At 33.7% G+C, this 17003-nt stretch overlaps 1 protein-coding gene across 2 annotated transcripts in view; it reads right to left on the reverse strand.

Moving 5' to 3' along the window:
- Positions 1-16691, reverse strand: part of LOC107450965 (fatty-acid amide hydrolase 2-A) — a 30109-nt gene extending 13418 nt beyond the window's left edge. Inside the window, exons 1-5 of one of the 2 annotated variants that reach the window (XM_087164047.1) lie at positions 16402-16691; positions 9661-9847; positions 6122-6341; positions 3890-4099; positions 2029-2148 (exon numbers count right to left, since the gene is read on the reverse strand). In XM_087164047.1, coding sequence (XP_087020173.1) covers positions 2029-2148; positions 3890-4099; positions 6122-6341; positions 9661-9847; positions 16402-16448 — 784 coding nt within the window. In that variant the 5' untranslated portion in view covers positions 16449-16691. The remainder of the gene's footprint in view (positions 1-2028; positions 2149-3889; positions 4100-6121; positions 6342-9660; positions 9848-16401) is intronic. The other variant, XM_087164048.1, reaches the window with a different exon arrangement.
- Positions 16692-17003: the final 312 nt, after the last annotated feature.

Below are 17003 nucleotides of genomic sequence, written 5' to 3' on the forward strand. Positions count from 1 at the left end.
CAAATACTGTATGTGGGGATTTCAGATCAGAAATTAGCTCTATCCAGAAAGTTACAGATTTTTTTCAAAACAGTGTTTATTTTTTGTCAGAATGTACAAGTTTGTTAAGAAAGTGTATGCTTGTATATGCACATGTAAACTTGTTTGGTTCTTTTAAAATAACGCTTTTAAAAAAAGGCATCACCTTAACTTTCAGCATTGTAAACTCAAATGTATTATCGCCTTCTTTCAACCATTTCCTACGTAACAGAGAAGTAGGCACTTAGTATTCACTCGAGTGAATTTTAAAAAAACCCTGGTTAATAATTTATTATTGAGTTGCATAAAAACTGTAGCTTATGTAGAGCGAAACCAATTGCAGATTCGTAATCAATGACACAAAACTATTTAATATCCGATCAAAAATATTATGCAAGAAAAACAAAATAAAAAATTGTTCCCCAGTGTCATTATTACTACATTATTACTAGATTGCTTCCGCTTTTTTTATCGATGAATTCAAAATATCTCTTTTCCAATTATCAAAAATACTCTAATCACTCAAGTTTTGAAGCTTGTAAAATATTTTAATGAATCAAAAACTAAAGCTTTCAAAATTTTTGGTAATTTTTCCGACATACTAAAAGCCTGACCAAGAGTCAATTGGAACAAACTAGTGTTTCATAAAATTTTTTGAATGATTTGCATGAAAAAGTGACAAAAATAACTTTAAATCAAATTTACAAAGCAATTAATAAAAATGCGATTCCACTAAAAAAAGATTTTCTAAAAGGCCTGGAAAGTTAGCCACCTTCTTATCAGAGTTCAATGCGCAACAGCAATGAAAGTTTCACTCGTTTTTTGACCTACTGTTTGCCAGAAAAGAAATGAAACTTACATTGTCATCTGAAGAATTTTACGCATTATTATTATTAACCCCTTAACTTGTGCACTTGATTTAATTCAAGCGCGCTAAACCAACTCCTCCTATAACTGAAAGCCTCCACACGGTTTTTTATAGGTAGTCCGATCAGACCACTGTGAAGGATATCCACTTTCCGAACGAGTCATTTAATACAAAATCTAGTTAAAATAAGAAAGTGGTAGCACATATATGACTAAAAATTTGTATTATTTATGAATATTATTGGTTTGCCTTATTCACTTGTCAACCACTGCAGATTCAATTATCAAATATATATGATAAATTTCTCTCAATTACTTTTATAAAAGGATTCGGGTTCATGCGCACAGCTGGTTCACTTTTTAAGCAGTCTGCGCGGACTACTTATAAAAGACCGTGTGGAGGCTAAACAGGCCAAACTGTGCACACTCGAGATAATTCGAGAGGCGTTGTATTTTATGCTGCTATAATTTTTCACACTCGAACATAATCGAGAAATGTAAATAATAATGTGAAAGCTAAGAAAAAAATTCGTTTTATTGATATTTATCATTTACAGAAGGATTGTAAGCTATAACACTTATTTATACAAGAATAAAATATAGCCTCTTTCCATGGAACAAAAGCGCAGTATATCAAAATTGTCCACCAAAAGAAAAGAAAATGTTCTAAAGTGTGTTCTTTTACATTAAAAAAAAATAGATTTTTTTGGCTGTTTCTTTTTCTTCAAAAACTCTGTGCGTTACGGGGTTGAAGGAAGTTTTTAAAATTTATCTATAAGGAATTTTTATGAGATTTGTGTATTCGTAACATAAAAAAACTGATTTCATATGTCTACACTAGAATTTAGACCTTTTTGTAAGAAAAACATAAGTTAGCAGGAAAATAATGAGATAAGAGTTTGGCAAATAGGTGACAAATACATATTTTTTTTTAAAAAAAGAGTACTATGCATTGAAAAGGAATTTTATTTTTGCAACTTTTATCGCAGCTATTTTGCAGTTTTGAAAATTAACCAATGCAGAGAGTAAACATTATTAGAACTACTGTCAAATAACAATAGTCTCGCATTTTATTTTAAAGACATTGAAATTAATAAAAGTCTTAATTAAACATTTGGATCACAATGGATGTTAGTAAAATACCTCGAGAAGGCTTGTGAGAAAAAACACCAGTGAAAAGTGCCGGAACTCTAACACTTCCAGTTACGTCATTGCCCAATCCAATAACAGTACCTGCAGCTCCTAATAAAGCACTTTCACCACCTGTAATACATAAAGAATGAAAAGAAATTCATAACAATGTCAATGTCAAACAAATATATCTCAAATTAACACGTTCAAGCCGGAAAAAGTGAAAATACTGGTAAAAGAACTATTTCAATATTAGATAGTATTCGGCAGGAGTTAATCTATTCTCAACATTAACAATTCACTGTAAGGAAATTTATCACGCGAAGAAGCAATTCAATATAAAAATTGCATCCGTTAAAAACAATTGGTAGTTATGGATTTTTATTATTCCCGTAAAAAAACTAAAAAATGAATTTTATTTGTTACCAGTTTTTACTCCGGTGTGCCGCCAAGATGAGAAAATCCAGCGTGACCCACCGGTGGGTCACCCCGGCGTGAACGTGTAAAATGAATTGTATTGTATATTTCATAACTAAGAATTGGAAAAACTTAGTTTACTCCTCACGAAAACCAGCTTTTCTTCTTTAACTCGTTCACGCCGGGGTGACCCACTGGTGGGTCACGCTAGATTTTCTCATCTTGGCGGCACACCGGAGTAAAAACTGCACAACTTGGCGACACACCGGAGTAAAAATTGCATCTCAACCGTGATTTATTTCCTTACAGTGAATTGTTATTGTTGAGAATAGATTAACTCCTCCCGAATATTATCTAATATTGAAATAGTTCTTCTACCAGTATTTCCTCTTTTCCCGTATCAGTATTTTCACTTTTCCCGGCGTGAACGTGTTAATCGATGCTGAGAAACACTTTGTATACATGTTATAACTGTTAAAAATATATTTGGATATTGAAACTTTCCCGAAAACAAACTAAAGCAAAATAATTGACTTTCCAGTTTTCATTCTTTTCTTTTTTGATACATATAAGGCTTCAGCCCTACTTAGAAGAAGCCTGTTAAAATTCCAGATGAATGGGATAGGGGTCGCTTCGCGGCCCAGGTGCCCAATAAAATCAAAACACTAGGACAAGAAGATGCCTCCTAAATATCCTATTTAGATTTAAATAGTGGCTACATGGGAATTCATTAGCCTGGTTGAAATCCCACGTCAATTTTTTTTTATAACCGCCGTTTGACAGCTGACCCAATTTCTGAGTTTACGACTACTAATGATCAACTCCGAAGACTTGTTACTTTGAACCGAATTTGGAAGACAAGAAAACCCTTGAATCAAGTATTTGAAGAAATTTACTTTCGTGGAGAACTTTTTTGATGGAACTAACCCGCATTTGCATATATGGAGAGGAAATTCGCGAAAACCTCCCACAGTTAGACTGACAGCAAGGGAACCCTAACTTATAATCCATGATACCGCTGAGGACATTTTGAGTCAAAACTGTGGCGGTGCGAGACTGAAACAGAATTCGTATCGACCAGCTATCGAACTCGGATCACCTCACTGGGAGGTCACAACGCTAGATCCCCTGAGCTACCACGACACATCCGACTACAGTGGGAGTTTTATTAGCAGTAGGGTGACACTTTGAAATGCAGCGAAAAGTGCTGCCATGAGCTAAAATGGCGCAACAAGAATTTTAAGAATATTAAGAATTTTTAAAACGCAATTTTAACATTAAAAGGTCTGGTAGGACTCAAATTCACGATAAATATATTTTGAGATAGTATGGTGGTCACAAGGGTATGCACTGATTAAGATTTATTTCTTTTTTTTGGCTAAGATTCGTAAATTTGCAGGAGCCCTGATTACAGGTTCACAACAAAAGTTATTTTAGAACAGATCAAAGCACAAACCACTGCTTCCTCCGGGTGTTCTGTGAGTGTCATAAGGATTGCATGTTTTTCCATACAAAGGATTAATGGTGTCAAATCCAAGTCCTAACTCAGCTGAATTTGTTGTTGCCAGCACTATTGCCCCAGCATTTTTCATCAGAGTAATAGTTGGCGCATCATCTGCAGCAATCACATCTTTGAAAAGCGTGGACCCAGCTGAACTGTGAAGTCCTAGTACGACAAAAAGTTTTTTCAAAGAAAGATATATAAGTTACGTAATGTGATTGACTAAACATTATAAGATATTTTGTGATCTTTATTAATTAATATGAGGTGGGTCTATCTAAAGAAAACATATTTTAAGGATTGTTTTCAGTGCTGCTTGTATGTAGATGCTACAACATTCTGTTACCCTGAATTTACTTCGAAAATCAGGTTAAGAGGATGTTCAACCAAGGAAGAAAACCCTCACGGGGAATTCTCTTTCACTTCTGCGAGCAATTTCAAAACTTAAGTTTCGAAAAAATGAGTTCAAACATACCTAGAATAACCGATGAAGTTTCAAACTCAAAAAAAAAAAACATAAACAAACAAATTATGAAAGGATTACTTAGGTTTACGTTGTGGGGAAGTTCTCCAATAACTTGCTTGCATATAGATATTTTGTATATATTTTTGAAATATTCGAAACTTCAGGGATTGTTATATCTGACTTCACTTTTCTCCAAACTTTAAATTTTAATATACCAGTTAAAATGAAACAGAATTTGCGATAAAAGGTTTCTCTCGTGGTATTGCGTCCTCTTAAAAGAATTATAGCAAAAATAAAATTGAGTTAAATGCGAGACTTAAAAACTAGACAAATGGGTAGTGCAATTTTATCTCTTGAATAATGCAATACTTACAATGCGAGACAAATTTCTTTATTTCCGAATATAATCGGGGTGAAAACATCTTGCTTGTTTTCGTATGCCTGTTTAGGCAGAGGGGTGCGATTGTTCTTGTTTTCCAGTGGCGCCATCTATGGCCAAGAATTCGACTTCTGCCAACCCATACGTCACACCCGTTTGTTGGGCGGACTCATTCATACATTCACAGATCGTAATTTTGACCTGAATCAGAGAACTATCAATCTCCAATTCAGTACCCCCAGAGGCATTGATTTGTTGTGGGAACATGGAGGACTTTGAGACTCGACAGATTTAACGTGCATCAGTCACCATTTACTACACGGGCAGTCTTCGGCCGAGTGGGTTCGAACTCACGAACTCTCGGACATGGACCCATCGCCCTACCGACCAGGCTATCCCGGCCTGAAAAAATCTTATATACCATATATGGTATTCTCCAATCCCTCTCAGGAATTTTCTTAATTAAGAAAACATATGTATCGTAGCACTAAGGTGTCCCTTTTATTATTTTAACTTTTTTCTTCAGGTTAAGTTTATAACACCGTTTGATCAGCCTACCTTGAGTGCGCAAAGCAGTTAGCTTTTGCACAGTATCCCAGCTTTTGTTATGCTAAAATCTTCATTCAATCCAATATAATCTATAACTCAAAGCAACCCAAAATGAAGCTATTTTTTTCTTAGTTACTTAAATTTTCTAATCCAACATCAATTCTTTAAATTCAGTAATATGAAGCTTTTAGAGTATCGTAGAATAAAAACGTAGCTATTTTAACCGCTAATTTTATACATGCACTGAGACAACATCATACAAGTGACAATTTTCAAGTTGACATTTCATTTTCACGCAATTTTTATATCTTAGTCTGGGGAAAAAGAATATTGATAACCGCTACGTAAAAATAATTTTAAACGCATTTATATACAATGAAACTTAGTTGTTGTTGTTGTTAATTTACGTCGCACTAGAGCTGCACAATGGACTATTGGCGACGGTCTGGGAAACATCCCGGAGGATGATTCGAAGACATGCCATCACAATTTTGATCCTCTGCAGAGGGGAATGAAACTTAGTGTTGGTTGCCTAAATTAGCAATGTCGTCAAAGCTTGTTAAGGCATTGACGAAATTGAACTATAATCTGAGCTCTTTAGTTTTCTTTCTCTAATACTGAATGAAATCTTTTGCTGAAAGTGGAACAGTTGACATTTCTGACATCGCCTTACTTTCTATGGAGAACTCAAAAATACACTCGAGAATAAATTTAGAATTTGCTCTGGATTATTTTAATCAAACAATGCAGATTTTATAGTTTTCAGAAACTAAAAATATTGCTATAAAATTACCTTTAACCGTTAAAAGAATTTTCGTAGTAAAAGGAACACCAAGTAATGGTTTTTCTTCTTCCAGCTGTCTCCTTGTATATGTCCCCGATTCAATTAGTTCATCAACTATTTTAGCCTCTTTAATAGCTTCTTGAAATCGATTCTCCGCTACTGCATTGATATATGGTTCAACTTCAATGATTCTTTCAATATAAGCTAGGACTACCTCTTCACTTTTCAACTAAATGAAACAAAAAAGCTTAGAAAACGGAGATCAAATAAACACTCTATAACAAAAAAATCGCACCAAGAAAGAGTTGTCCGATTGAAACGAAAATTGGTGGATAGGAAGACAATGTACAGAATAGTAAATGATAAAAATTTAAGAACAAGTGAATAATTTATTGCAGAGTTACAGTAACAAGTTCAATAAGGTGTTGACCCGCCTCTAGCCTGGATGCAAGCTGCCACACGGCGTGGCATAGACCGATAAAGCTCCTGGATGGTCTCTTGCGGTATTTCCTGCCAAATTCGATCCAATTGTCGAACGAGGTCATCAACATTCCGTGCCATTTGCAATCGCCTTCCCATCATATCCCAGACATGCTCGATGGGAGAGAGATCTGGTGATCTGGCAGGCCAAGGAAGAGTTTGATAAGCTAGCAGACAGTTCATAGCAACACGTGCCGTATGTGGTCTGGCATTGTCTTGCTGAAAAACCAGACCAGGCGCTGCAAAAGAAACGGTAGCAAAACAGGTCTTAGGATGTCGTCGACGTACCGCTGTGCAGTAAGTGTACCTCTAATGACGACCAAAGGGGTCCGGCTGTCAAAGGAAATGGCACCCCATACCATATTGCCTTGTTGAGAGCCGGTGTGGCGTGCAATAGTTAGGGCAGGATCCCCCCTCTTCCCTGTGCGTCTCCAAACACGTCTTCGATGATCGTCAGGACACAGTTGGAAGCGGGATTCGTCGCTAAAGGCTATACGTCCCCAGTCGGCATCATTCCAGCCTGATCGAGTCAAAACATTCATGCATACGAAATTTCAAAGCAATCGGATGATTGCTTCTTGGTGCGTCGAATTTTTTGTTATAGTGTAATAATAATAACTCAGATAGTAAATGCATAGCTGCCAACTTATACGTTTCATGTGAAATATTTCACAAATTGGTAGTGATATAAAAATTAAAGAAGGTAGAATTCTCGAAAAATAAAGCTACTTCTCCCACACACAGATACCAAACTACATATAAAACACAACCTTGTTAAACTTATCTCGAAGCACTGTGGGCCAAAAGACCATGATCTTTGGCCAAAAGTCAAAAATTTAATTTTCAACTAAAATATGTGTAGGCAGTTTTAATTTAGCCCAAATTAAGTATTCATAATCATTTCAAACATTATAACTTACTTTTTGGACCGACGAGTGTACAATGTAATGAAAAATATGTTAAATTTTTTTTTAATGTAACTTTTTAATTTTTATTTACGAAAAATATATAGGAATTTCACTTTACTATTACATTTTTATCAGAGTAATTAGTCAGAAATTATAGTACAATTTTTCAATTTGTTGGATTAGTTAATACTCTTGACAAACTTATTGTTTATATCTTATCATTTGACATTTTACAATGTTGGAATGACTTTCAAAACTTAGTTCCAAATAAGCTAAACTTTCTTTTTGTTGTCTTCTTTGATGTTTCTTCTTTCGAAAAAACATGCTCCATTTCGACCGTATTGCAAAGGTGGACTAAATATACCGAAAAACAAAAATTATGTTTTTTTTCATGTTTTCGCGTTACCTTTGTAATTAATTCGCATTATTTTGTAATATTACTTCTGAAATATAATTTGCTTATTGTTTTTAATATAAAATTACGAAAATTATTACATTTTTATTGCTATATTTAATTATTTAAACGTACTATATTATTTTTTTTTAATTTTTGCTTGCCATATTTCAGCCGCCATTTTGCTTTTTTGGGTATTATTAATGTATTTCAAAATTTCAACTATGAATTCAATTTACCTGCACATAAAAACCCCTAAATAAAACCCCCAAAACTTTTAAGCAAATTTTATCGAAATACTGATTTTGGCCACGAAACTTTGGATGCTGGCCCACTGTACGAGGTTGAGATTATGTGAATTAATTTTCGAATTGCTTAATCTTCTTCTTAGGGTTAGCTGCTTCTTCATCTAAAATACTTAGAAATTGGAAACTAATTTTGTTAGAAAGCGCAAAACTAAATTTAGTCAATACGTAATAAAATGAGAGTATAATTGAAATATAAAATGACAATTTAAAAAAAGGGATTTTGAGTAGGGAAATAAACTATACCTGCTATTTACAGAACTATTGAGTCATATTTATACCTGAATTACTACACTCTCTTGCCTCTCCTCTCCTGGGCTTCATTGGTGTAGGTGTTGCAGATTTTCGAAGTTGAAATGATTTCGATTTTACTGCATCAATCAGGATTATTTTATTTTCTGAAGTCAAAGGTCACAAGTTCTTTTCGAAAAAGTAGCTTTGCACTATTAGTCTTTTGATATACCACCCTCTCCTCAGCATATGAGATGTAAAGCCATGAAGTTTACAGGACATAACTAAATATATGTATACTTACCATACAATATACTTGAGGACATTAAATTAAGAAGTTAATATAAAATTAAAGGTATTAAGAGGTATGATATAAAATTAAATGCTAATGTAAACATAAAAACGCACAATTGTTTATCTATTTAAAATAGTTCTATCATTCATGTGGTAAATTTGTTTCTAGACAATAATTGCATCAGTGGGAATAGTTTTATTGACGCTAAGTTTTATTCATCGATCCGATTTTCATGAATTCATCGATCCGATTTTCATGAATTCATCGATCCGATTTTCATGAATTCATCGATTCGATTTTCATTTCCGCACCAAGAAAATTATATTGACTAAAATTAATATCTTTTGCAAAAAATCCTGTAGATTTGATAGCATTTTGAAGCGAATGTAGGTAACCCCAAAGAACGACCAACCTCTCTTGTTGTTGACGTATGCCTGTTTAGGCAGAGGGGGTGCGATTGTTCCTGTTTCCCAGTGGCGCCATCTATGGCCAAGAATTCGACTTCCACCACACCATACGTCGCACCGGTTTATAGGGCGGATCCATTCATTCATCCACAGATCGTAATTTTGACCTGAATCAGAGAACGATCGATCTCCAATCCAGTACCTCCAGAGGTTTTGATTTGTTATGGGAACATGGAGGACTTTTGCGATTCGACAGATTTAACGTGCATCAGTCACTTTACTACACGGGGAGTCTTCGGCCGGCGGGGTTCGAACCCACGAACTCTCAGATATGGGTCCAGTGCCCTACCGACCAGGCTATCCCGGCACCAACCTCTATTAACGACCATTTTATAGTGGAACAGAGAGTGGTCGCTCCTAAGAGGTTACACTGTATATTAATTGAATAAGAATATCCTTATTCAATTAACCCAACTCCTGAAGTGGTGATATTGCCCGAAAAAATTTATTATCAAGATTCTAACTTACTTTTCCTAATCGAATTTCCTCAGCAAGCTTCGTTGCAGATTTTAGCAATATATTATTTTTTACTGGAGGAACAGTTTTCCCATCACCCCAATAAATTATCGATAGTGGTATATGGAACATCCAATAGAACATTTTGACGAAAACTCTCCATCCCCAGTATGCAAAGAATGGTAGAGGCTTTAATTCCCTAAAATCCAAAAATATTGTATATATTTACACATTGCATGCTGTTAAGTTGTGCAATAATTTTTAAAAGATATGTAATTTTGCTGTTATTTACAGGGTGTCCAATAAATAATGCGATGAATTTCTAGGAGAAGTACGGTACATCATAAGGATTAAGAATGACCTAGGAAACCATGACTAGAAATGTCATCTTAAGCTGATAGGGGTGCTTTCCTATTATGGACATGTTGATCATGTGCCTTTGAACTTGCACTTTTATTTTCCTAAAATATTTTAACGTCCTGTTAATTTTATTTTATAACCATCGTTGAACAACCGACCTAATTTTGAGTTTTCTACCTATGTTCAACTCCGCAACCTTGTAATTTTGAACCCAATCTAGAAGACAAGGGAACTCCTGGATCAAGTATTGGGAGAAATTTGCCTTCATGGAGGACTTTTTGACGCAACTAAATCATATTTTCGTTCCATGGAGAGGACACCCACGAAAACCTTCCACAGCTATCCTGACAGCAAAGGGACTCTAACACATGATCCGTCCACCACTGAGAACATTTAACGTCAGCACTGTGGTCGTTGCGAGCTGGGTGCGGAATTCTAATCAACCAGCCATGGCTGGGATCGAACCCGGGTCACCTCATTTGGAGAAGAGCTCTCTCCCTGAGCCACCACAGCTCATGTTACTATTAATTATTGCCAAGAGTTCCCTCAGAAATGCTGTTTTAACGTAATTTAATGATTAAGTGACCATTGTTTTGCTCACCAAATCATTAAATTACAGTAAAACAGCTAATACTGAATTAATTTGAGAGCAGTTTTTGACAATAATTAATAGATTGTTGTTGTTGTTGTTGTTGTTAATTTACGTCGCACTAGAGCTGCACAATGGGCTATTGGCGACGGTCTGGGAAACATCCCGGAGGATGATCCGAAGACATGCCATCACAATTTTGATCCTCTGCGGAGGGGGTGGCACCCCCGCTTCGGTAGCCCGACGACCTGCGCACGAAGTCGAGCACTTTACGGTAGCACAGTTTAACGAGGACCAATACCGCACACCCTCGGTCCCTACGCAGACTGATCCAAGTGGTCACCCACCCGCACACTGACCGTAGCCAGTGATGCTTGACTTCGGTGATCTGCTGGGAACCGTGTCTTAATGATCAGTCCACTGCGAGACCAATAATTAATAGAAATCAAAAAATTAAAATAATTTTTACAAGTAAAAGTACCTGATATTTAAAGGCACACGATGTAATAGTTAGTAGGAAATCGCTCTTAGCGGCGTACGATTACATTTCCTGTCATGGTTTCAAAGGTATTTCTTAATCCTTATGATGATTTCTACCTCCCCTAAAAGTTTGTCACAAAGTTTGCCAAGTGTTTGTTTACGGGACACCTTGTGTACAATTTTAGAGATTGGTAGGCAGGGTTTGCAGTGGTTTGTCAAGTATATCATATCTGTTTTTCTGGATTTTTCTTTAGGATTTTATTTTTATATTTATCTTAGTAGCAAACTTTTTGCACCCATGCTTGATTCCTATTTTAATAAATTTAAAAAATTGTAACTTTAACTAACATTAGATTTGTATAGCTTTTGTAAAGAAGACCGTTTAGTTATTGTGTTGTGTTTTAAATAATGGTAAAATGTGAATTAAGTATTTGTGTACAATATCAATTTAATAATTATTTCACTGACACAAAAAGAAAACCTTTTTTTTAAGAGCGTAAGTCCTGATGCAAAGGTATTAAATGACCGATTTTTTGTTCTTATTATTAAATTTAAGCACTGCGAGAACCTGGTGCAATATTTAAATAGTTTCCAATGCGAGAGCTGTAAATTAGTACAATGTTTAAAGTGGTCGTGTAATAATAGTTATAATAAACAAAATTTGTTTAATTTCGCGGCACTTAAATCACCGCACTATTATTGGGTATCATGTATACACCAAAGAGCCATTACATTATGACCATCCTCCATCTATAACAATTGGCTCGCCCAGATTTTCATGGTTTCTCGCCCAGGAACAATGTTTTCATGGGGCACATTAGAACCCATAATCCTCATAGAACAATCCCTGACGTCTGTAAGCTACTTGAACATAGTTGCAGACCAGGTTCACCCATTCAGTCATTCAGAGCATTTGTGGTCCTACTTGAAAAACCAAATTTGTGCTGCCACGCTACCCCCTCGCAATGTGAGGGAATTGCAGGACCAGTTGGTGAGCTCTTGGTACCAGATACCTCAGACTACCAATCAGCACCTTGTGGAATCAATGCCACGGCGGCTGCTAGCAGTTTTCGAGGGCTAAAGTTGATCCTACATGTTATTAGCAGTGTGGTCATAATGTAATGGCTCTTCGGTATATATATATATATATATATATATATATATATATATTAATTTAGCCAAGTCACTGCAAATCAAATAGCTGGTAGTAAAAATCAAATTGTAAATAGTGGCATATCGTATTACACTAGTTATTTGAGAAAAATCTTGTGTTAAAATGGGAGAAGTTGGCATTAATTAATTTTTTAACATTAATTATGATAAGGATTATTAATATTATTTACTCATGTCATATTTTTTTTTTTACTAATATTAGTTCTAGTTTGATTTTATTTCCTTTTTTAGAAGTAGCAATAGATTAAATAACTACTTTTAAAATGCGTCTGCACTAATATTGTAACATTAGGCTAGTGAGGTCAAAAACAACTTAAAAAATATTGTTGGAAAAGTATACATCCGAGTTTCCAAAATAAGGAAAATCGTTCAAAATTGAATTGAAAGAGGCTAGTAATTCAGAAAACAACAGTTAGGTAGCTATTTCTGGGAAATTACTAAAACTGGCCCCCGAAAGCCCACGTTTTCACTTTCCTCGAACAGCCGTGCTTTTTTTTTAATATTCTCGTTTTCTTTTTTTTTTCTTTCGAAATGTTTAATTACGCATTTCAATAAGATTGTAATAGCACTCGGCATCCCTCAAAATTCATTGTTTTTAATTTTTTCTTTTATTTCAGGTTGCCTCATGCGTACTTAGGAAACGGATTTTTATCTCCGGCTTACACCCTTAAGCCATTAATTACTTTTGAGTTGCAGCAAAAAGCTATGATTTAAGGTTTAAGATTACACTGTAGTTGCATTTAAAGTTTTTTTTAAATAATTAATGAAATGTCATTGTACCGAAATGCAAAACAATTTGCTAAGAGAAATTGCGAAGCGACGAAATAGCAATGGTGAAAAGTCTGATCGTCTAATTCTATATTAACAATAAGAATCAGTATGGCGAACAGCTGGTCTGTTGTTGTTTCTAGTTCCACTTGCCAATACTAGCAAGCCTGCATGGTGACACCAAGCGAGTTAAGGGCAGAGGGTGCGTTTCTTGTTTTTCAGTAACGCCATCTATGACTAAGATTTACGATTTCACCCACGCACACATCACAACCCGTTTGTAAGGCGGACCCATTCATACATTAACAAATCGTAATTTTGACCTGAACCAGAGAAAAATCAATCTCCAGTTCAGTACCCCCAGAGGTAAGATTTGTTAAGGAAACATGGAGGACTTTGTGATCCGACGGATATAACGTGCACCAGTCACCATTATCTACACGGGTATTATTCGGTTAGTAGTTATTAATGAAACGTCATTGTGCCGAAATGCAAAACAATTTGCTAAGAGAAATTGCGAAGTGACGAGATAGAAATGATGAAAAGTCTGATCGTCTGATTCTATATTAACAATAAGAATCCGTATGATGAACAGCTGGTCTGTTGTTGTTTCTTGTTTCACTTGCCCATACTAGCAAGCCTGCATGGTGACACCAAGCGAATTAAGGGCAGAGGGTGCTTTTCTTGTTTTTCAGTTACGCCATCTATGACTAAGATTTACGACTTCACCCACGCACGCATCGCAGCCCGTTTGTAAGGCGGATCCATTCATACATTAACAAATCGTAATTTTGACCTGAACCAGAGAAAAATCAATCTCCAGTTCAGTACCCCCAGAGGTATGATTTGTTAATTAAACATGGAGGACTTTGTGATCCGACATATATAACGTGCACCAGTCACCATTATCTACACGGATATTATTCGGTTAGCAGTGATTGAACTCACGACTTCTTGGACTTTGGCCCAACGCCCTACTAACCTGGCTATCCCGGTCTGGTCGTAACATTTCAAATTTTGATCCTCTAAATATTTGAAAAACTTTTTATTTTAAAAAAGTCGATTTTGGGTTACGAACGTAAATTAGTGACAGTAAAGTTTTTTATGCACCGTTCTTTAAAAATTATAATTGCGAAAAAATATAATTCAAAAACATTTTACTACCTAACCAATTTCCAAAAGAAAAATTTTGGTTATAAATTAACAAACTAACCGTGGAACTGGTGGATAAAAATGTAAAAGTAACTTAAACTCGATTCTTTTTTATTTATTTGTTATATATTTAACTATTCAATCGTAACTACCTCTATATTTTACGAAAAGGAAAGGAAAAACGTTCATTTTTTCTGTACTGAAAAAATATCCTAAAAAAGTTTCTACTTTCAATCGCTATTAACCCTGTCGCGCCGACTCAGACTGTCATAAATACGTGCCAGCATAAAACCATATCAATCAGGGTAAAAAGATAAAACTGATAATCAAAGTAATTCTTTAACAGCTTATTTGTGGGCGGAGTTATAAATTTTTGATTTATTTAATTCACCATTACTTTGTTCAAAATTGAAGTATATTTAGTTATACTTTGAATCAACATTGATTATATGTATGATTAAACTAACAATAATTAAAGTAAAAGCAAAGTAAGTCTGTTAAATTAGCAACGACTATATTTAAGTTACCGTTTTTTATTTAATTACAACTTGATTCTGATTTTGCACGAATGCTTTTTCTTAATCACCCGTCTCCAAGGGGTTAATAATATTTTGAATTTTATTAATCACCGCGTTTGCCTTTTTTTGTCGCCCATGGCAATCCTGTTGCTACTATAAGCAAAATGTCCTGAATTACATTTAAGCCATTCGCATCATTTGAAGTACAAGCTCGTTATACATTCTTTTCAAATAAATAAAAAGTGCAGGTCACTATATTTTGCTATGAGTCTAAAATTATGCATTTTTTATTACCACATCTTATAAACGTTAATGTATTTAGTATAGGTACTAAATTATATTTGGAAACTAATCAACTAAAAAAATGCTATAATTTTTAATCAAAAAACTGCTACCTGTTTTAAATTTGGCTATCTCTTCTTTGTTTGGTATTTAAGTTAATTGATATCCAATGGGCTAATAAGTGCTAAAAGTTTGATAATGATTGTTGGCATACGTTATAAATTAAATCGGGCTTCATTAATAAATATAGTGGTAGCATAAAAGTGCCTATGTGAAATAAACGTGAAAACAATATTACAAACCAATTAAGAGTAATAGAATAAATAAAAAAAAATCCAAGTAAAATATAAAACGTTTTCATTTAAATCCTTTAGAGATTTATTTCTATCCTTAAATTAAATCATTTTTAAGAAGAAAAAAATTGTTGTGATGATATTTTAACTTTTTGTCTAATTTAAAATATATTTTTTCTGTTTTAATTTAGTTTAGCTTTGGTAGTTTCTGTTTTCTCACCATTACAATGATTTTTTCAAATTAATTCCATAAATGAATAAATTTCGCTCTGCAATTTTATATTAGTCTCGAACTTTCTACAAAATCCTTTGTTAAAGAAAAATAGTTCGGAAGAATTTAGAACTGAATATTTCAAAATTAAACAAAATTAAACAAAATTAAAATTAAAATCAATCATTTATAAGAAATTAAATTAAATCATTTGTAAGAAAAAACTGTGTTGTGAACTTCTGATGATATTTAAAATTTTTGTCTAAATTAATATATATTTGTTATGCTTTACGTTACTTTTGCTTTGTTGGTTTTTGTTTTCTCACAGTCACAGTGATTTTTCATATTAATTTCTTAAATGAATAAATTTCGCTCTGTAATTTTATATTAGTCTTGAACTTTCTTCAAAATCCTTTGTTAAAAATAAATAAGTTGGAAGAATTTAGAGCTGAATATTTTTAAAAAAATTTAATAAAATCAATTATTTATAAGAAATAAAATTAAATCATTTGTAAGAAAAATTTTTGTTTTGAACCTCTGATGATATTCAACAATCCTTTGTTAAAAAAAATAATTCGGAAGAATTTAGAACTAAATATTTTAAAAATAAAGTTTTTAAAGATTAATTAATCTTCACCAAACCTTTAAAATTTCTTAAAATTTATAACGGAAGGCATCAATTTGTTTTAATAGTAAACAAATACATAGTAAACTCTTTCCTGCTTAGTTATTTCAATAACAAAAAATAAATATTAAAAATCGAAATGATATGTAATGGTAAGCTTTAAGTCATACAATTTTACTTTTGGTGTTTAAAACTTTTGTACATTTTTTAATAAATAAAATTGTTAATATTTAGCATAAATCATACATAAAAAGAAAGCAAATAACGAGAAATAGGTACTTAAAGGAATTGAAAGAACTTACATTTCACCCATCTTTTTATAAATCAACCGAGAAGTATAGATATACATACTTCCACTTATAGAATTGCTTTAATATCTACACATTTCAGTATAGCTAAAGTTTAGAGAATCCTTATTCACCTACTTAAATATTTCCTTCCTGAAAACTTTATTATATGTCGTCAACTTTAAACTATTCTTTTGAATGTCCAGTGGCTATTTAGTTCCTTATAAGAGGTTTCTTAGGTAAGCTTAGCATCCTAATTAAATTTCAACACTAGGATAACAATTGTAAACACTGACCTTGAAGGACTCTGATGCGACAGAGGAAAAAAAATTAAAGGAAAGCACTCTCGCTCGTGGATACAAATATTTATATATGATAGTCCAAAAAATATATTTACAAGGTCAGTTCGATCTAATTTGCGCATAGTTAAATATTAGGCGGGATTTGTAATCACCTGAAAAATTTCTGTGGTTGTATATTAAGATAAAAATAGCATTTTGCTGTGTTTGCAACTATCAAAATATAATAATAAATGAAAGCAACAATCTGCGCATTTTTAGACTCGTTTTTTTAAAATTATTTTATTCTAAAGTGAACTTTTATATAATACTATTTTA

The sequence above is a fragment of the Parasteatoda tepidariorum genome, chromosome 5, assembly GCF_982258835.1.
Source record: "Parasteatoda tepidariorum strain Cologne lab strain chromosome 5, Ptep-v5.0, whole genome shotgun sequence".
Taxonomy (NCBI): Eukaryota; Metazoa; Arthropoda; class Arachnida; order Araneae; family Theridiidae; genus Parasteatoda; species Parasteatoda tepidariorum.